This window comes from Acanthopagrus latus, chromosome 2, assembly GCF_904848185.1.
Source record: "Acanthopagrus latus isolate v.2019 chromosome 2, fAcaLat1.1, whole genome shotgun sequence".
NCBI classification, from domain to species: Eukaryota; Metazoa; Chordata; class Actinopteri; order Spariformes; family Sparidae; genus Acanthopagrus; species Acanthopagrus latus.
In genome coordinates this window covers 4,540,777-4,561,489 of record NC_051040.1, presented here as the reverse complement: position 1 = coordinate 4,561,489, position 20,713 = coordinate 4,540,777, and the positions used below count along the sequence as shown (strand labels likewise).

The window sequence follows — 20,713 nt, the reverse complement described above, 5'->3', positions numbered from 1 at the left end:
ACAGCACAGTGAAAGTGAATCTTGCTGATGCTGATGGCGAGGAGTTGTTGGAAATCTAGACGGTCAGACGTTAGAGAGAGGACGTCCCTCCTTCTCTTCCTGTACCAGGCTCCACTGTTAGCATTCCACCCGGCAACCTGAGCCCCTCTCCTCTGGCCGGGCTCATATTTCAGCTCTGGCAACCATTTATTAAAAACAGATTTCAGAAAGCCCTGCTGCCCAGGGACAGCATTCCCTATAAATCAAACGGGCAGAAATGCCCCCCTCTTCACTCCGACCCCACCGCCGACACCGAGTATCCATTACCCCTCCCGTCTGTCGACAAACATCCACACACTCGATCTGCAGTGGAAACACGCACGCGCAAACACTAATATTAGCATTTCCACTCACCTTCCACCACATCTCGTTTGTAGTCGCTGTCATTGTCGCTGTCCGTGGGCCGGTAGTAGATGTAGAAGCCCTGGATCGGAGTGTTGTTGTTACTCGAGGGACTATACTGCACGGGGGGGAATTGGGGAAAAAAAAAAAAAAAAAGATTACGTTTAGGCTGCAGCAATCTTCCTTGGCAATTATTATACAAAAGAGAGGAAATTTTCCAGCAACTAATGGCCGGGCTTGTTATCAGCAGATGTACACGACTTGGAAGCAAGATGGTGATTGCACTGTCTGTCTTGAAAGTTCGGGACATAATGAGAGTGACTGAGGTTAGGTAAATGCGGGGAACTATCTGCATCCATCTTGGCTGTGAGCGGGAGAAACGCGCTTTGAAGAGAGCGGAATCAAAAAAACGCAGACGGACAGGACCTCTTAATCTCTGTTAGAGCGGAGCTGTAATCAGCACAGCGGGTCAATTAAAGGCCTGATTGAGTCTCAAGATGCCCGAGAACCCACCGGCAGCTTGATCGCAGGTGAAGCAGAGGAGAAAAGCCACTTCATCACCCCGAGTTAATTCGTCATGGCTGGTGGAAGTTAAATAAAACATAATAATAAGATTTGGGCGGGCAGGCCTGTAAGTCGATGGCATTTAACTCAAAAAACGCCAAAAGGTTTGCTGGTTCTGGAAGCAATCTGAAGACGTCTTTTGGGGCTCTGGGGGATATGTGATGAGCATGACTTTGTTTTTGGACATTTTTATAGACTAAATAGCAGATTAATCGATAACAAAAGCGTCACCGGTCCTCTGGGTGTCGTGTGTCAGTGTGTACTCACAGTCCAGCGCAGCATGATCTGCGTGTCGCTGATGGCGTCCGTGGAGGAGATGTGCGGTCCGACCACGGGGCGGTCTGCGATCCGCGGGCTGGCCTGTGGCACCTGGTACAGCTTGGAGGGGATGCTGTGAGGACTCTCGCCGTACATGTTCATGGCCACGACGCGAAACTTGTAGGTGGAGCCTGACAGAGAGACGCAGTGTTACAGAGGAGGGGTGCTCAGCGGTAACATCCTGTGATGTCTGACAGTGAATCACATCCAGCTTTGTGTTCTGCTGCCTGATTAATTTGAGTCTGAAGTGCAAACAGATGGCAGAAATTAATTAAATGTAGTTGACGCACCAGATGTTTCAAGCAAAAACAGTGTTAGTATTTAAATATTATATTATAATGTTTCTACTGTTTTATTCTTGTGAGGTAAAAACGCCCTTTAAACACTCAGGATCCCTTCTTTTTTTAGCACGGCAGACTGAAAGTCAGTTTGGATCCTGGTACGATACAACACGCTCCTCCATTTTATCCCTGTAAGGGAAAAAAAAGCATCCCAGCTTTATTCTATTTGAAGTGTTTATTCTGTTATCTGCAGTGTTCAAATGTTGTGATACAGTGAAAAAAAAACAAAAAAAAACAAGCTGCAAAACTGATATTATCGTCGTGCTATAAACCAGTGATAGCATGCTTTAAACACGTCGGCCCACTGTTTGTCTGTGACTAATAAATAAACTGAAAAGGTCAAACACTTCAGCAGCACTCGTGCTACAAGTGCTTGTGGAGACGTCTCCCCTCTCCGTGCACCTTGGCAGAACGTGAAGTTACGGCAGAAGAATCTCTGCTCTCCTTCTACCGATGAATAAACTTAAATACTGTTCATAAAGCAGGTTAACAGTAAAATCTAAGCATTTTTCAAGCTTTCTCCTGAAGCCTTTATCATCACGTCCAGTTTGCAGGATTCCCTTTTTTACCCACAGCAAAGAATTCAGCGATCATGAGTGATTGTGTAGGTGATGGATTCAGGATGATTGAGACAGACAGCAATCTATCTTTTTTCCCATTTTTTTCTTAATAATGAAAAGATCAAGAAACCCTCGTCTGTGCAGAGGAATCGTCCCGTGGTTCACTGGACCGCAGAGAAAAAAAGTTCTGAACATCATGAAATCTCACCAGGCTCCAGATTGCGAACTTCCACCGACAGCTTGAGCGGCGAGATGTTGTCCGCAGCTACAACCCACTCTGCGCTGCGGCCGCGCCTGTACTCCACTCGGAAAGCCGTGATCGGGGACCCGCCGTTGGCTCTCGGGATCCAGGTGACGTACACCGAACTCTCAGTCGCCATGGAGATGGTGGGCCGATCAGGTGCCTCGGGAACTGGGACAGAAAACAAACAAGGAATACATCTTTTGAGTCGAGCAGAGAAACAGAGAGCTGACGAACCGTCATCACTGCAGCTCATATAAAAAGGATGGAGCGAGTTCACACAAAAAAAAGCAAAAAAGAAAGAAGGAATTCACATCACGGTTGAAGCGGCATGCCGTGGAGTAACGTGTACTTACTGCCTGGGCTCTGAGCCACAATGTTAGAGAGACAGAGAGAGAGAGAGAGAAAAAAGGAGAGAGGGTTAGTGAAAAAGTGAGTTTCAGCAAAGTCGGCCTGCTTGAAATGTGAATCAAACACACACACACAGATCCAAACACACACACACACACTGAGATGTGAGCCTATCTCACAGCTTACAGCATTCCTCATCCAAAGAGTCATTACAGGGTGTCAACTATCGTCTCACTGTTTGTACTTCAAGCCAGAAAGAAACAAAGCAGACCACATCTGAACATGAAGCTCTGAGATCTATTCAACACAGCCCGGTCATGAACTCCACTGTAACCATCTCCACGACAGAAAAGCCCCGCGATTTCCTCAGAAACATCCCCACAAGTGGTCGTCTGCACAGAGTCCAGCAGCAGCAGCAGCGGCAGCAGCGAACACAGCGGGACTCGGCAGACGGTCGCCGAGCGCGTCTGCTACACTTACCTCTGTCGTGTATGACGACACCAAAGTGCGTGTTGGGGGTTTTGTCCTCCGGAGCTTTGGGGGGAGCGGAGATGACAGGAGGCTTGGAGGGATTCTTGTTGGAGGTGGGGCTCTTCTCTGAAGCAGGAAAAAAAAAAAAAAGGAAAAGCAGGGGATAAGAAAAACAAGGCCCGACAGGTCTTCAGGGCTATCAGTTCCACAGAAAGCGGCACACGGAGCGGCTCCGGATGTCGGCTCGGGAATCTAAAGTTCCTCCTGGTTTTTCCGGAGCTGTTCTGGGTTTTTATCAGGGCGAGGTTTCAGGTTTCCACTTGACAACTCTGCAGTTATCAGGGTCTTCAAGGTTTTTAATTACATACACTTTGTAGCGTTTGGACTTTGAATTTAACATTTCTCCATCCAGAATAATATTTCTGACCTTGTTTTGAAACAGGAAACATGAACAGAAATATACTTTTTATAGACAATTTCGAGAAAACCTTCACGGATGCAGAGGACAGTTAAAATATCTCTTTGGAGTTTGGAGCCTCATCTGGACATCAAGAGTATGTTTTTTTTTTTGGGTCCAGGATCCTTTTGCAACAGAACCACCCTTGGGATACAATCATATGCGAGGTTTTGGCAGAGTCAGACATTTTTCTGACCAGGGAACATTTTGTCAACCCTGCTGTGGTGGAGCATTTATTGTTAGCTTTTTGGAAGAGCTGCGGTTGTTCTTATTTTTATTTGTCTCAAAAAAAACAGACAAAACATGCTTAAAGTGATCATTATGAGTGTATTTAGGATTATAATTGGACAAAGAGGTGGAAGTTATTTAAAGGAATAATCCTCCCTGTAGAGACAGTATATGGCTGCTTATTATATCATTGTAATCATCCAGTAGTTATTTAGTAATGAGGCATCATCGGTTTTTATGTTTTGGTGTATTTACTGATCCCAAGCCGGTCTCATCTGTTTCTGCTTCAGTCATTAAGCTTCCTCATCCCACACAAACTGAAGCAATTTAATTCTGCGAGGTGCATGAGCCAAAAAAAAAAAAAAAAAAAACTTGCTTGGCTGAAAATAATTCTCTTTCCAGAAATCACAAACATAATTTGATTATTTTGTGTTCGTTCTGAATGCAGAGACACTAAATATTACTGCAAAAAAAAAAAAAAACTGGAGGAGCACATTTTTCTTCCACCGCTCAACTCAAAAAAAGAAAGGATATTATTTTTTGCTGATTTTGCCAGAGAAAGAAAGAAAGAAAGACAGGCATGTTTCTGCTTTAAATGATTTAGAGTCAACGGCTAATAACAGTTTAACAGAGTGTTTTTCCTGCGGTTGGACTGACCCTTGCCGGTGCGGAAGGTGAGCATGGCTGGTTGGCCCTCGCCTGCTGAACTTCGAGCCACCATCAGCACCTCGTAGAGACTGGAGGACTCCAGCTCCGACAGCCGCAGGGTCTTCTCGCTGCCAGGGACGCGGACCGTGTGCCAGCTCCCCACCACTGTTCCCATTTCATCGACCTGACACACACGCAGACAGATGGCCACACACACGAAAACACACACACACACACACACACACACACACACAGACAAATACAAACAGCATGACTAAAAATGACAAGGGAGGAAAACAGAATCATCTGTCCGTCTGCAATCCTTTATAGTTCGGTCTGTTTCCCCGAGTCTGACTCACGGCCTCAGAAACAATCCCTGTGAGATCTCTGTCACAATTTCCAGCTCCGGCAGAGCTGCATCCCGCTGCCAACGGAGTCTTAACTAGTATCGCTGCGGTTTTATAGTCAAGAGCGAGCTTATTACTGAGGCAAGCGAAGGAAAATGACCAAAGCGTTCAGGTCCTGGCCTTACCTTTTTTTTTTTATTTTATGACAAACCGCATTTGCCCATTTTCAGTTAGTTTGAGGTAAAACACTCCAGGGAGAGGTCATGTGTTTGCAGTAAAACTAAAAACTGGTCTCTAAGACAATGTTAAGAAAGGAGCGAAACATAGCAGAATGCATTTTCACCTCATACCTTGCGGTATTTGACAAAGTAGGCGTTGATTGGACTGCCTCCGTCGCGCCCCGCCCTCCACTCCAGGTCGTACAGATCGGGCTTGTGAGTCTGAGGCGGGCTGATGATGATCGGCGCCTCTGGAGTGGGACGATCTCCAGCTCGGTCAGCCGGCTGGTTGATGGCGTCGCCGTCCTCTTCGGTCAGGAAGCGCTTGTGGGCCTCGTCGCTCTGCATGGGGTGGAGCGACGGTGAAGCCTCCAGCAGGACGCCGGCGGTGGAGCCCAGGTGAGCATCTGTCACGGAGGAAAGTCGGTCAATGTTGAGCAATCTCATATTTATTTTCTGGATCAATCGATTAGTTGTTTGGTCTATAAAAGTCCATCGTGACATCCTCCCATAGTCTTGTTTCGACTGCTCCATTTAGTCTTATATAAAAAGGTAAAGAAACCAGGAAATATTCACATTTGAAAGAGATGGAATTTGAGATTTGAGACCTGAGTTGTGCTGTGTTTTGGTCGCCAGTGAACTGAGAAAGCTCAACATAATGAAAGCTGAGGCAACGGCCACAATCGCAGTCTAGTCAGTGGCTGACAGAGGTGGCCCTGCATGTCCACAGAGGACAACCAGCGCTGGAAAGTTTCAGATTTTTGGACCGAGCCTTTGAATCTACATAAAATAACAAGAAAAACCTGGAGCTCTGCAGCACCACATAATCATGCTTTGTTTGTTTTGTTTTTTTCATTAAATCTTCGCTCGAGCCAGAGCGGTCCACCTGGACAAATCATGCACGCTGGGAGCCTTATTACGGCTGACACCAGTTTGGCAGAGCCGGGGTGGAATTTTTCACAGACGTTTGGAAGACACCAAGCTCAGTCCGCAAGAGGCGGGACCGCGCCACACCGAGCCACACCGCTGAGGTCAAAGAGCACCATAATTAAATATTAAAACCCAAACAAGTGAGTAAGGAGGTTAAAGCAGCGAGGTTGGCCACAGAGGCACGCTGCAGGTCCTGGGTCCAGTTTCTGGCTGTTTTGTGTGCGCCACTGGTTCACTTTGTAAAACAAACAGGCCCGGAGCTGGTAACACTAGACCTGATCCTGGGACTGCGGCCAGCTGCCACACATTCCACACGCCAACCATTAAAATACCGGAGAGAATCAGACCCCAGCACCACATCCAGTCCTACACACTCTCCACTCTGCCCTCCACAGCTCTGACTCACAGCCCGACCACAGCCGGGCTCCTCCTCCACCACACGGATTCAGGAGGAGGCAATTAAGGCCACGGCGCCCTCTCCATCCTGACAGAGGGGAGTGATCTATCATGAGTAAGTGCTGCTACACCTGGACAGGGACTGGCTGCCAGGTCCTTCCCAGAAAAAAAAAGAAAAAAAAGGTCAGTCCATTAGGTAGGAACACCTGGGAGTGAATGTGAAAGTAAATCAGGGAGGATTACCAGCAGAGACGAGAGAGGCTGCGTTTAGACAGCGCTGACTTCATGGACGTCACAGAAACTCCTTTCTGATGAGAGCGAGGCATTAAAGGAGCATTCAAGACTTGTTTTAAACCGGACAAAAACAACAGGAAGCGAATATAAAATGGCTCCATACAGCTCATCAATCAAAAAGCACCCACTTCAGACGGGATGCATGCTAACGCTTTTAGCTTAGCATCCACAGTGAAGATTTCAATTTGAAATAGGTGTAATTGGCGTCGCTTCAACTCAGTTTGGGATCTTGGATTACGCCAGACGAGCTGTATGGAGCCATTTCGTGTTTCTATTTCTATGTTGTTATGTTTCTTTTCATTTCTATTTTATGAGAAATCCTGTTTTCCTTCAGCTGTTTACGAAAATGTTGCAGCGCTGTTTTGCTGTGAAGCTCCAGAAATGTTTTGCGGATTACGAAACTTCACCCGACTTCCCATCAGTTTGGGGCTGGAGGAGATAATGTCTGAATCTTTTTGGTTGAACTGTTCCTTTAACTCAGGATTCGAGACTCTGGACGAACTTGAAACTTTGGGACTAAATGACTCGGGTCAAATGTCTCATGCTCAGCACTTGTTGTGGCTGCCGGCTTTGACGTTTGGGAGCAGCGGGAGCACAGTGGGTGTTGATGGAAATGACAGGCGGCAAGCAGCCAATCACATGACAGAATAAAAAAGACACCACCATCTCCCGATGCGGTCCATCCCACTTAGTGCGATCAAAGCAGGGCGCTGTCATGGTGATGGAGACAACGATACCAAACAGAAAAAAAAACAAAACATATTTCATATCTCCCTCCGGGACGGATTATAACACTGCACACATCAACGACATGGTTTACTTTGAGTGCAGAGGGCGTTCGATAAGCTCCCGTTCCTGGTACCTGATCAACAAGTGAACACAGGCTGACCCCAGAGTGTTTACCTCCACCGAACATATCCCGCTCATCATCTTATCGTGGTCTGCTTTTTGTGTGGAGGCAGAAGATATTAAATCTCATTCTTCTTCCTGCGCTCTGTGGAAGTGAACTTGCCTGATCCCGTCTGATTTGTACTCCCCACGTACCGCATGTTTCTGTATTAATCATTCTGCAGATAGGAAGGGGGGGGAGAGCTGAGGAATGGGGCCACGGCGTACAGCGGCCAGGGAGGGAAGAAGAAGAAGAAGAAGAAGAGGAGGGGAGGCTCGGGCGGGGGAGAGTGGTGGAGGAGTGGGTGGGTTGGTCGGGGGGGGGAGTGGGTTGTGATGTGTTAATAAATAAAAGGCAGTTGTGTATGATGTTGACAGCTGGGTGGTCTGGTCCTCGTCATAACCCTCCACGGCTACTCCTTACATTCCAGCGTCCGGGGGCTTATCCCCGACGGCGTGCACAAAGCTCACTCTCACGCTCAAGCTCAGTTCAAGGCTCAGGAGGAGGGCGGCCTTGGCTAAGCCTCTCCTACCAGCCCTCAGAAACACACACACACACACACACATATTGGAGCAAGGACTCCCTGCAGATACTGTATGTGCTGGCCCTCGGAGATCCCACCTGGTAAGACGGCTTAACCCTTTGCAACACTAGCAAGATGTCTGTTACAAGTTTCATTTCTCGAACGTCTCCCCGCCTCCTCCTCCTCCTCCTGAGCTCTGCAAGGCTCCTCCGGTGTCAGCGAACCAACTCAAGCTGCAGGTTTGTCGAGTGTTAAATTATCTTGTTTTGAGCGTTCGGAAAGGGGAAATTAAAAAAGGGGAATATTGGGAACAGTAGGGAGGAATATCTTGATTAACTGATCAACAACAACTCTGATTATCGTTGAGCTCATTACACCAAGCAACAAGGCCAAACGCTCTTTGGCTGATTCACTGTGTTTGAAATCGTTGGGAAATCCGTGACATCACCCGCTGGTTTGTGGAGTTTGTGGACGGCTGTTTTTAAAGTCTTCAGTTTTTTTGGCACCGCAGCAGACGCCATCTTGGTTTTTTCCGGAGCCAGAAGTGACCGTATTTAGATGAGAGAGTGGAGCTGCGGAGGATAACCTAATTGGTTCTGACCGAGAGCCCGAGGATACGCTGCGGTGGCGTCTCATCAACAACAACGTAGCCGTGCCTGAAAGCTTTACCGTCTGCTTTACTCTAAACGGGACCTAATTTACAAAACGAACATCATGCTGTGTTAGAGAGGACTTTAATCTAGACACTGAGACCATAAACTCATTAGGAAACGATTAACTGAGGTAATAAATCAAGTGAGAAGTGAAGCAGGGTCATTTCCTCATAATCAGACTACTTTTTGAAACCGGTCGAGTCGCCCCATCCTGGCCATTAATTATACAGTCAATGGTTTAGATTTGAATAGATTAACAAACAATGTAAACAACAACAAACAAGATGTCTTGCCCCAAAACATTTCATCATTTGTAAGCTCTCAGTGGGTTTGAGTCATTCAGTCGTTCAAAACATTTATCCATTACTTCTCCTCGTTGTGTAGAGAGAGAACCGACCTAAATAAGATAACCGATACGTACCTGACTGAATCGTAAGCATTCCAGACGACTGTGCCGTGCCAATCCTGTTGTCCAGCAGACACTGGAACACGCCCTCGTCCTGTGACGTCACATCATTAATAACCAGTGAGGATCCGGAGATCCTGAAGCGATGCGATGGGGCGATGGGCTCAGCGTTGAACAGCCAGGTGATGTTTGGGGAAGGGTTTCCTTTAGCCATGCAGGTGAAACGAGCAGAAGAGCCGGACGGGACGATCTGGTTGGACAGACCCTCCGTCACAAACACGGGCTCTGTGGAGGAGAGGCCCGAAACATCAACATCAGAACGAGTTCTGCTGCAAACAGTCCACGCTCTCCCAAAAATCTCCATCTTATTTATCTTACCGAGAATATTCACAGTATAGTTAGCGCTGGTTACGGTTCCCTGCTCGGTCTCAGCAGCACAGGTGTAGCTCCCTTCGTCGCTCCTCAGGACCGCAGCGAAGGCCAGGTTGTTGTGCTGTCGCTGGTGAGAAGGTCCTGGCGCGACCTCCTTACCGTTCTTAAACCACCTGGCTGCCGGTGCAGGACTACCGGACACGATACACTCCAACATCAGCGGCTGCGCCTGCTGCACGGAGACGGTCATCGGGGCGGTGGGGTAAACTATCCGGACTGAGGAGGGGGAGTCAGAATCTAAACAAACGAACGAACCACATTAGTAGACGATAACGGAGAAGAAAGTGGACAGATAACTGCAGATAATTTGACTTCAGACTTACGTTTCACTGTGAGCTTAGTACCGTGAGGCTGCACTACAGTTTCCCCAGTAACAGGGTTGAATGCACCACATTTATACATGCCCTGGTGCTGAGCTGACACGGAGACAATCTGGAGGTTTCCAGATGGAAGAACTAAATATTCACCTGACAAGAGAAGGAAAGAGAGCAGTTTCAGTGACGGCACCGTCAACTTCAGTATCAAGACAGTGTGTGACTTGCACCGTGAGCAGGTGAACAACGGTTGGGGATATCTTGTGAATAAAATTAAATAATTATCCTAAATCCTTTCAATAAATATCTGTCTTTTCCATAGATGCAGATCCAATAATAACACCGCTCTATCACCAACTTCTGGTAGATTTTTCTGTCTGCCAGGTGAATCTGTAAATCCTGTTTGACATAACTGCAGCTAAATTAATGTACCAAACCAGTCATTTTATTAAAAACTATAGTGTTTTAATGTTAAATACAGAAACGTAGCTTCTGTCCTCTTCCGTCTGTCTGTGTTGGAGTTTCATACATACACAGCAAAGGGACGGGGGACATCATGGTGCATTCAAGTACACCATGTAAACTCATGTAAACACATCTGCCGTGACTTTCTTTTTCTTTGACTGAAGCTTTATCAATAATTACTTTTATATAATCACAACAATAACCCAATTAATTCTTCACAGTCCGATTTTAACCACATATCTCTCTCAAATCTTAATGTAAACACTTGTAGAGAGATGTTTTTACACTTTACAGCATCAGTACGCTCAGAATCTCTGGTTAAAGGCATCGTTTCAGTTTTCAAACCAACCTGTCGATGCTTCTATCCGCTCCCCTCGTACTCTCAGCCTCGGGAGGGCCTGAGGGACGCTGTGCGGTAGAGGACACTCTATAAGAACGGTGCTTCCTTCCTGCACCGATAATGACCTCCGTCTGCCATCTTCATATTCTGATATTTCTGCAGGGACATGAAAAAAAGAAGACTCGGTTAAACCCTTAAACCCTCTGTGCTGAACATCAGACATTGAATTACGCTGAGTCAAGTAGGAGGACCTGCAGCGCTACTCGAGTCGAGCTGTTTGTGTTGGATCACTGCGTTTGTTTATTGTTGCAGCGAGTGATTCTATTCAGGCCTGTTACAGTTCCAGATCAGGGTCAACCCCTTAGTGTGGCGTCCAACAGCACGCAGCATCCCAGCAGGAACATAACACACTGCACAGGAAAGCCCAAGGCTCATTAAGGATACCGGTCAAGAGGCATCTGGAAGGGTGCCCGCGTAAAAAAAACTCCTACTGCTTCCTTCCCCTCCGCCACTCAGCAGCAGGCAGCCGACGACAGCCATTCTTTCTAAGTGTTCAACACTCACAAAATGGCCTTCCTCTTGTCAAGGCAACTTCCTCTCTTTATTTACCCCTCCGCTTTGAAGCGAGTATTAAGTGCGCACACAGGGGTAATTCTCCACATCCGTACCTGCTATGGCCACACGCGCGTGGCGGCTGGCGACGGCCGGCCCGTGTTCCAAGCGTGCCACACACTGATAGACGCCAACATGGCCGGGCTTGAGGGAGGAGATGGTGAGGGAGCCCTCGCTGAGCTCCACACCGGGCAGGGTGTCCAGGTCCAGGGGGAGGCCTCCGAAGCGCCAGGAAACCTCCGCCGAAGACGGACTCACTAAGCAGCGCAGGCGAGCGACGGAGCCTCGACTCTGAACCAGGGAGGAAGGCTCAGAGAGGAAGGATGGGTACTGAGCTGAGAGGAGACAGCAGGAGAGGGAAAAAAAAAAAAAACAGGGTCAAAAACACACATTCACATGCAAATATGTTCATCTGGAGATGATCAAAGAAAGTCTGAGTTGTCATACATTTAAAAAACTTAAAATATCAGTGCCTCTTTCCAGAAATCATGGCCCAGCTTCATGTAGGAGCTGTTTACTTCCTGTATCACTGTGCAGAAGGAAACGTTCATCTGGTCCAGAGAGGCTTGAATAGTGACAGCACTGGATGTCAACATTAATGGCGTCTGCAACTTTAGCTATCTTAGTAAACCCTGTCGTCAATGAGTAGGATGCAGGCTTCCTTCTGTGCAGTGATATGGTTGGCAGGTATACACCAAAACAGCATTCCAGGTTGATAAATAGCTCTACAAGTAAGAGGATAAATCTGTAGTCTATTTTTTTGGATTTTAGGCTTTAAGTTTGACTGTAGGCACCCTGTGTTTCCTGCTGTCACCGCTAACATGCTATCTGCTTCTTCATCAGTTTCGAACCACAAAGAGGATTAAAAAGGTCACAAATTATAACTTTAACAGGTGTAATAATTTAGTTTTCAGCCACCACAAGCTAAAAAAAAAAAACATACAGGCATACCGTTCTTTCTGCTCTGGTCTCCAAAGAATAAAAAAAAAAAAAAAAAAATCTGGCTGCTGCTATAATTACAACTTTCTTCACCAGCTAATCTCCTTGACATGTGGAGCTGGGCAGGTAGTGTACATTAGATTTCGGATGGAGTTTTTTTTTTTTTTCTTTTTTGGCTAAAACAGCTCCTAGTAACTGATCAAAGCCTGCCTGAAAGCTGCTTAGAGCTGCAGGGTTTGTAATCTTTGTGCAGTCATCACATTACGCAATCATTTGTTTCAGTGTTATTACGAAAAATACGGTCTCAGCCACGTTAAGCTGAGGGCGGTGGGACAACAACTTACATGAGCAGCTGATGAGCAGCGACTGGCTGAGACACAGCACAGTGGACAGGAGGACCCTCAGGCCACTGTCCATGGTGCACTTTGACCCCTGCCAGCAGCCGTGATGCCAGGCGCGCACGCTCTCGTCCGTTCAGCAAACCTGCAACACACGAGAGGAGAAGAGGGGGGGACAAAAAAAAAACAAAAAAAAAAACACATCAGACCGGAGCTCTGCGCGAACACATGACAGCATCAGAAGAGGTGAGACAAAAGGGAAAGCTGGAGGAGGATTCCAGGGGTGAATCTGAGCGGGGGGGGGAAATCTATTAGTTTCTAAATGAATCCTGTACGACAATCCTTCTAATCTTCACGACACATCCCCTTTACACACTCCTTGATCTCCACGTCCCGCCCTCTCCCCTGACCCCTCTCCTCACCCACTTCAGTGTCTCCACGGAGGCTGGAATGTCCAGCCCCCTGCCTCTCTCTCCCACTGGGCCGCTGAGATCTCCCGCTAATGGAGTGGCTGTGGAGAGACTGTCGCCTCACTCTTAATATCACTCTCTTGTCACACTGTGTTGCTTCCTCATAGGTTCACTGTAGCCTGAAGTGCAGGCCCAGACACACTGGAGGGCACGTAATTAGGAGCATTCCTCTATCCTTTTCAACCCGACCCCCCTCCGACTGCGGCACCTCCTCCTCCTTTTTCTACGAGTAATCCGGGCAGGCTTTGATCCCAGGTTCCTGGTTGCTAACCGGGGTTTGAGCCTGAGGCCGCGGGGACAATGGCCGTCCAGCTGTGATATTCACCCCGGTGCTTCGCTGGCTCGCAGAAGTTAGCGGAAGGGCCGAGCGGGGCCGAAGGGTGGGTCAAATTAAAAGGATGATGCCGGGGTGGGATCGGTGAAGCTGAGCAGGTTTGTAACTCTCATCCTCGAACCTAAACAACACCGTTTCATCTGCTCAACAACTCAGGCAGGTCAACGTTCAGCTCCTCTGAAGGCTGCAGTGGGAAAGAGAAGCGACTATCTCGATTAATTTATTGATTACTTTTCTTAAATTCAAAAGGTGACGGTCTAAAACCCAAAGACACTCAATTTTACAACTCTATAAAAACAGAGAAACGCTGCAAATCTTCACGTTTGACGATCCGGAATGAGCCAGAATTTTGCTTTTTAGCTTGATTAATAAGATGAATCCACGATCAAAAGTACTTTCAGTTGATGCTCTGTAGACTGACTCATTGTTTCAGCGCTGGCTGTGAGCGATATCAGTGAAATGTCTGTTCCTTTGATCTATCCAATGAGACACAGATGCTTTATCCATGCGAGCACACACTCTTCATCACGCTCTCTCTCTCTCTCTCTCTCTGTCAGAGGGCATCCTAAGAGGAGGAGGAGGAGGAGGAGGAGGAGAGAAGAGGCAGGAAATAATAAACTCTCCCAGCTCCCAGCTCACGCCCCCTTCTCACCCTGAGGTCAAAGGTCAGGGAAGAGCAGCGAGAGAGGGTGAACCAGCGGGTGTCTGGTGGCCCTGGACCAGCCCACAGAGGTCACCTCCAGCTCCCTCCTAGTCGCTCTCACACACACACATCAGAACTGTTTTGAACACACTGACAAACATCACACGCAAAACAAGAGCAAAAAGAAAGAAACATTCAAATCTGGCAAAAACAGCAATCATGCTGCTTTCTCAAAAGTTCAAACATCAGCTCAATTCGAGCAAAAGAAAATAAAAAACACACAAGCTGTGATTCTGACTCCAGGACTGAGCGCGCTGGGTTGTGCATGTGTTCTTCTGGGCTTCAGTTTAAGCGTGTGCATGCTCATTCAAGCAGATCAAACCCACATCTAGCAGGCTAGCGTTTCTCCTCCCCCACGAGTTGCAACAGGCCCTGCACACTGCCCCCATGTCATCAGTGGAAACTATCTTTCTCCCTCTGCCGGAATAATGATATATAATTACAATAATAACAACAGCGCTATATAAAAAAAAAAATGCACAGCCAGGCGCGGGCACATTGGCACACCGTGCAATGGGAAACCCGAGCCGATTCTGCACCTCCCTCTCTCTGTATCCACCTTTGTTTCTCCGTCGCATTTTAACCAGTTACTTCCTCCGGGTGGGCGTAGCAGTCGGGCACCTCAGCTCCGACTGGGTGCCCTTGTGTAAACACACACACAGCTGCATATCTGGCCCATCGATCTGGCGCAACAAGGAAACACAGGGGCATCATTCCTGCTCCTTATCTGTTTGGCTTTCCTCTGACATCCGCCACCATGAAGCCGCCTCAGTGGAGACAGACACTGTGAGGATATCTTGTATCCCTCATCGCACAGAGTCTTCCTGATGCTGGCAGCTCGGCCCTGCATGGAAAGGCGAGTCCTGCTTCCTCCTGAGCAGACGCCCCAGACAAAAGCCGTGGTGGCCCTTTGACAAAAGGGGGAAGTCCCCGTCAGATGAAGCCTGATCGGCCTGAGAGCTGTCTCCTCTGTGGCCGGCCCACTCCCTCACTCCTCTGCACTCCTTCTCAAAAAACTCCAGACATAAAAAAACAACCCTGTGTTCCAGATTTCCTCCTCCTATCCCAAATCTGATCTTGTGTTACTCTCTGTTTTTGCACTTACGTCGTAGATGCGCGGCCATTCTCGACGCAGGATCGGCCAGCTATAAATTGAAGAGACATCCTGCATAGAAAACAGACTGCGCGCCGCTGAAAGCTGATATACAGACACGGGGACAGTTTATGAAAGTAAATGAGGTTAGTGTCAGTGAGTTCAAGTGGAAAAGTTCCTATTTTCCTGGGTGTGGGGGTTGACCCGTGTATGTTTGGGAAATGTCTGACTGACACCTGGCTTAAGTGCGCGAAAGAAAGAAAAAAAAAAAACAGCGGTCTTCTTCGACAGCTCGTGTCCTTCACTCAACCTTTGAAACTTAAGTTTTCTTTTGCATTTTTATGTTCCACCTGTCAAGCTGTCTTCCAGAGAAATCCACAGCAGAGATTTACTGCTGAGCGACAACACCTTTATTTATCCGTGTCGGGAGTAACACAAGACTCTGACACGGGAATAGCACCATACATCCTCCAGTAGGACAAGAGGGATCCTTGGTGATGACACAGGGGAAAATAAACACAGTGACAGGCCGCCCTCAGGGAAGGGAAAGGGGTTCGACTTCTAGGGGGGGGCTAGCACCTGCACTCCTTTCTGGCCTCCTCTCTGCAGGAACTACTTAAAGCCCCATCTGCCCGCATGTGGGGCGGGCCCATATCCCTGTCATATTGGGTAAACAGGGACAAAAGCAACGCGGCGGAGCATCAAAGACCTGGAGGGCAGAGGAAGAACAGGTCACAACTGGTGCTGCCGGCTGAGTTCGGGGGCCTGGCCTCTCCGCTTCACAAGACTGCACAGCTGAATAAAAGCCAGCAGCAAACACCATGAGGCAAGCTTGAGCGCTGAAACCAATCATGGCTGGTCCATCAATCGATATCAGAGTGGGGACGCATCCGATAAATCAGAAGGTTTCATAAAGAGAGGACTGTAACAGCTCAGAGTTAAAGATATTAAAGGGTAAAAATTAAAACTCACAAAAAGGAGAGTGAAGTTTCGCCTGCTCATGAAACATTTCTGGAGATTTACAGCAAAAACAGCACAGCAGCATTTACCATAACAAGTGAAGAAAACGGGGACTCCACACAGCTTGTCCAGCATAATCCAAATCTCTGGAAGGAAAAGACGCTATTTACACTCTCGATACGAGGTCGAGTTTGCGCGGCAAATTCAGACACGATGCACGCTAACGCTTTTAGCTTAGCAAGCTACAGTTCAGCTTTAAAATGGAAGAAACCTTAAGGAAACATGGATCATGCAGGACGAGCTGCGCCATCTACTTCAGTTGTTTTTGAGAATGCTACACAACGCTGTAGAAATGTTTTCCTCGACTTTCCATCGGCACGGAGACGTAGAGTAGATAATGACCCGAGTTTTTTTTTAAATAAAAGGGTAAAGGAGTAATGGAGCGTACGAGAAAGAGCGAGTCTTTTCTGGTATGATGGTCTAATCTGACCTGTGCGCTGAAGCTGATTCACATGCTATACCCCAAACCTGTCTGCACTCGCCCCACATCTCACGGACAGAGGATCTACAGCACACACATTCCTCAGCTTCACAGAGAGAGAGAGAGAGAGAGAGCGACGGACACACTGAAACACACACACACACACACACACACACACACACACACACACACACACACACACACACACACACACAGGAGATGGTAGATAAATTCAAAACAAGAAGATGAGAGGCAATGGTGGGGGTGGGGGAACGCACACGAGAGAAGACGGAGAGAAAAAGCTCTGGAGGAGAGGAGTAAAAGGAGACGAGGGTATAAAGAGGTGAAACATTCACTGGGAGGTGAAAAGTTGCCAAGCCCCGACTCATTTCTCCTCCCTCTTTATTTGGCTCGCAGATAGAGACGCACAGATAATGGCTGAGCGCGCATCCACCTCTGCCAAAAGTGACGGATGATTCAGCCCCGCTACATTCAGCACGGCCCAGAAAACTTTTTGGGAAGAGCCTCCCGAGAGAGAAGAGACTCTAGGGGACCATTATGGGCTTCTTCTGTTGGTCTGGGTGAGCCCACTGAGGCAGCCCCGGGGCCACAGAGGAAACTAATGAGTGGAAACACTGGGCCTCTGGTATGGACCTAACTCTGTCTGATTAAAGACTGAGACGTTATTAAAAAGTGGGACCGACTCGGAGAAAGGGAGCGAGCTACAGGGAGGGAGGGAACGAGAGAAAGAAAGACATGATTTGGAATCAAATCGGGGAATTAGGAGGGTAAAGAGAAGAGGGGTGCTTTTTGTGTTAGAATGAGGAGTAAGGAGAAGATCTTCAGTCGATCCATAATACAAAATGACTGCCCTTGTCTGAACCTGACATCCTGCAGAAAGTTAATGCAACGCTCCGCAATAAATCATTTAAACGGAGTGAGACTGCAGAAGACGAATGAGATATATCTTCAAGGACAGTCTGCTGTTTCAGACACGGCGCTCCCTCCCTCCCTCCCTCTCTCTCTGTGAGTGCGTCAGCAGGAGGACAGAACCGGAGCGATCCGGGAGGCACGGGGTGACGGCGGGGCCAAGCAGGTCCCAGAACCCAGAGACGCCGCAGCCCTGACGACAACGCCGTGGTGTGGGATCAGACGAGAGGAGGAATGAAAGGAGAGGCCCCCGGGGATCAGACAGTCACATCCCACAAAGCCCTGTTTACCAAGGACACACACACCCCCACCGCTCTTCCCTTCACCTCCTCTACCGCCCCCACCACCCCTCCAACATCTCCGTTCACCAAAGCTCGACCCTCCCAAAGTGCCAGGGCCGGGACCTGGGAGACAGCGCTAATTCTACCCCCGGGCCCTGTTGGCTGAGGACACAAACAGAGAGCTGAGAGGGGAGAGAAAGGGAGGGAGAGACCGAGACAGAGTGGAGAGAGAGAGAGAGAGTGTGGGGACTGAATGGTACAGTATGTAAGACCCATCTTAATTGGAGATTGTTCTGCAATGTCTTGTTTTTCCTGGGAATCTAGTGAGGGGGGGAGGCACAGGACGGTGGGGAGGTACGGTTGTTTCCCAAGGTCCTGAACAGCGGGATTAACCACAGGGGCGAAACTCAATAGCGGCCTCGGACACTGGAAACAGATCCCCGGGTATCGCCACCATACAAGGCCACCTCGAGACCTTTTGCAAAGCGCATGTAACTAACAACCCTGCCCCATTGTCGGAGCACTCTGGGCCCTTCCGGCTGATTTCACAGGCCTTTCAGCCCACAGGGGAACGTCTGCTCAGACGAAAAAAAAGGTAATTCTGATGGAAAGGAGGAATGCACAAGAAGGCCGTGTTGCCCGCGGGGTGTGTTATAACACTGATCTCCAACATGTGCCAAGAGTCTGATTCATCACGCCAGGCGAGAGGGGAGCCGGGATTGTGCAGCCGTGGCACCGAGGCAGAGGAGGCCACTGATCCACATTCCTCGATATCAGCCTTGATTAGGGAGATGATGGGAAAACACGCCGATGCAGAGGAGGACGGAATCGTCCTGAAAACGTCCACCTTCGCCGGGGGAGTGGAGACGTTATCTTGTGTTTTTAATTGCTGTTGTGTGGGATGTGAAATACGGGCATGTGGTGATCTGATCCAGCTGTCCCCACCCCTTCTCGCCTCAGTCTCCCGTCCCTCCCCGACTCTCCTGGATTCCATCACCGCCTGCGTCTCCACAGCAACAAGCGGCGAAGACGCAGACAACAGTTTCTGTTCAGTCTCCTCCTGATAGCTCCCTGGCGGCCGACCAAAAGTACTTTCAAACTAAAACATACATTTGATAATGTTATTTCAAACATGTGCAACGAAAACAAGACGACAAAGAGACGCTAACAAGAAACTCAGTTTTGCAAGAAGTAAGAAGTGAAAACTTGGCTCGGCGCGTTTGCCTCCGTCTTTGTTTGTCACTTCAGAGGCACGAGGAGAAAGTACACACAGAGTATTTTCATTTCCCCGAATGACAAATTGCCCGGTCGTATATCCACATACGAACTCCACAGCCAGCCGGCAGAACAAAAACAAACACATGTAAAAAGGTTAAAATATAATTAGTCTTCTTCACCGATTCTACAAATCTCTTCCACAAAACCCAAACAAACAAACCAGCTCCCTTGTACGTACAAGTCTGAGGACCCGAAGATAAACACACACAGCCCCAAAAAGACTGCGTAATAGCTTTATTTAGTTTGTCTAAATGTTTATCCGTCTCGCCTCGTAACACTCCACGCTTTGTTGTGCAGCAATCGAGTGATCACAAAACAAACTCGGCGGTGATACGTCAACACGCGGATCATCTGAAGTTTTCCCACTTCTGGCTCGCGGTCAAATCGTTAAAAAATAAAAATAAAAAAAACCTCTCCGACATATTTAGGGTCGGGTCCGCTCGCTGGAGGTGAGAAGAGCTGTGTGAGGATGACGCGGCGCTGTGACGGCGCCAAGAGAAACACAACCTCGTGACAACGGCAAAAACATAACAATAACAGAGAAACCATGGCGGATGCTAAACTCAAAGCATTCCTTTGTGTAGGTTTATGTGTGTGTTTGCTACCGGGTAAGAGCACCACGACAGACGTGACAGTGATTTATTTCAGGCGATTAGGTCAAAATACATCTCCACAGCGTGCCGAGTAGTTTCAAAACACTCCCAGCGAACAATGCAGAAGGCTGGAGCCGCCATGTGTTTCACCCTCCTGACATAAATTCCTCCGCTCACTTTGAATATCTTTGATAAATAAGGGGTTCCACTGCTCCCTAAGGGGCTACATCTCAGAGCAGGGACGGCCCAAAATGGCACCCACAACCACAGGCCCGGAGGCAGCGGCAGCAGCGGCAGCAGCAGCAGTACCCACACTGCCTCACACTCTGATCTGGGAGAAAAACAGCCCTTCAAACAAGTAGCCTGTTTGTCAGCCGGAGGGGAGTGCCAGCCACTAGTTTTGCCTTAATATAGTCTTGCTGATCCTTGCGCTGGCTTTTCAACAGCGCACACATTCTGGTTCGCAGAAAAACCCATGTCAGATGTGACTTATTGGTTCAGCATTTGAAATAGAAAGCTGCGGTCGCTCACAGTTTCGAGAGGAAAAGACTCTTAACTCTCAGGGGCCCGGCGACAGACTAAGTCGGGCATATTTAGTAGGGTCAGTTTCAGGAAGGGGGGGGGGGAGAAAAAAAAAAAAAGAAATGAATCTTGCAAACAGGAAGACGCCGAGGATACATAAAAAAAAAAAAAAAACTCCCCGTTCGCATGTTCTGAAATACTTTTTCCTGTACGAGCTGTCAGCGAAGGGTTCGGTTCAGAAGTTCACTCCCTGAAATCTTCCCCTGGGCTGAGGAATCATTAGAAGAACTGCACAAGACAAGTCTGCGGAACAATGGGTCTCATCGCGCACTCGCATGACAATTATGAGAAAAATTGTTGTTTTTGGCGAGAGGCGAGTATTGTGTAAAATGCCACAGGGCGGCGGGGGGGG

The 20,713-nt window shown here is 48.2% G+C and overlaps 1 protein-coding gene across 1 annotated transcript in view; it reads right to left on the bottom strand.

The window, feature by feature from the left end:
* The window catches only part of cdon (cell adhesion associated, oncogene regulated), a 32,908-nt gene that overhangs the window by 6,001 nt on the left and 6,194 nt on the right, over nt 1-20,713 (bottom strand). Inside the window, exons 2-13 of the mRNA XM_037077176.1 lie at nt 12,663-12,801; nt 11,436-11,714; nt 10,777-10,923; nt 9,972-10,115; nt 9,595-9,885; nt 9,232-9,501; nt 5,258-5,532; nt 4,570-4,744; nt 3,237-3,353; nt 2,373-2,576; nt 1,213-1,394; nt 394-499 (exon numbers count right to left, since the gene is read on the bottom strand). Coding sequence (XP_036933071.1) covers nt 394-499; nt 1,213-1,394; nt 2,373-2,576; nt 3,237-3,353; nt 4,570-4,744; nt 5,258-5,532; nt 9,232-9,501; nt 9,595-9,885; nt 9,972-10,115; nt 10,777-10,923; nt 11,436-11,714; nt 12,663-12,735 — 2,263 coding nt within the window. The 5' untranslated portion in view covers nt 12,736-12,801. The remainder of the gene's footprint in view (nt 1-393; nt 500-1,212; nt 1,395-2,372; nt 2,577-3,236; nt 3,354-4,569; nt 4,745-5,257; nt 5,533-9,231; nt 9,502-9,594; nt 9,886-9,971; nt 10,116-10,776; nt 10,924-11,435; nt 11,715-12,662; nt 12,802-20,713) is intronic.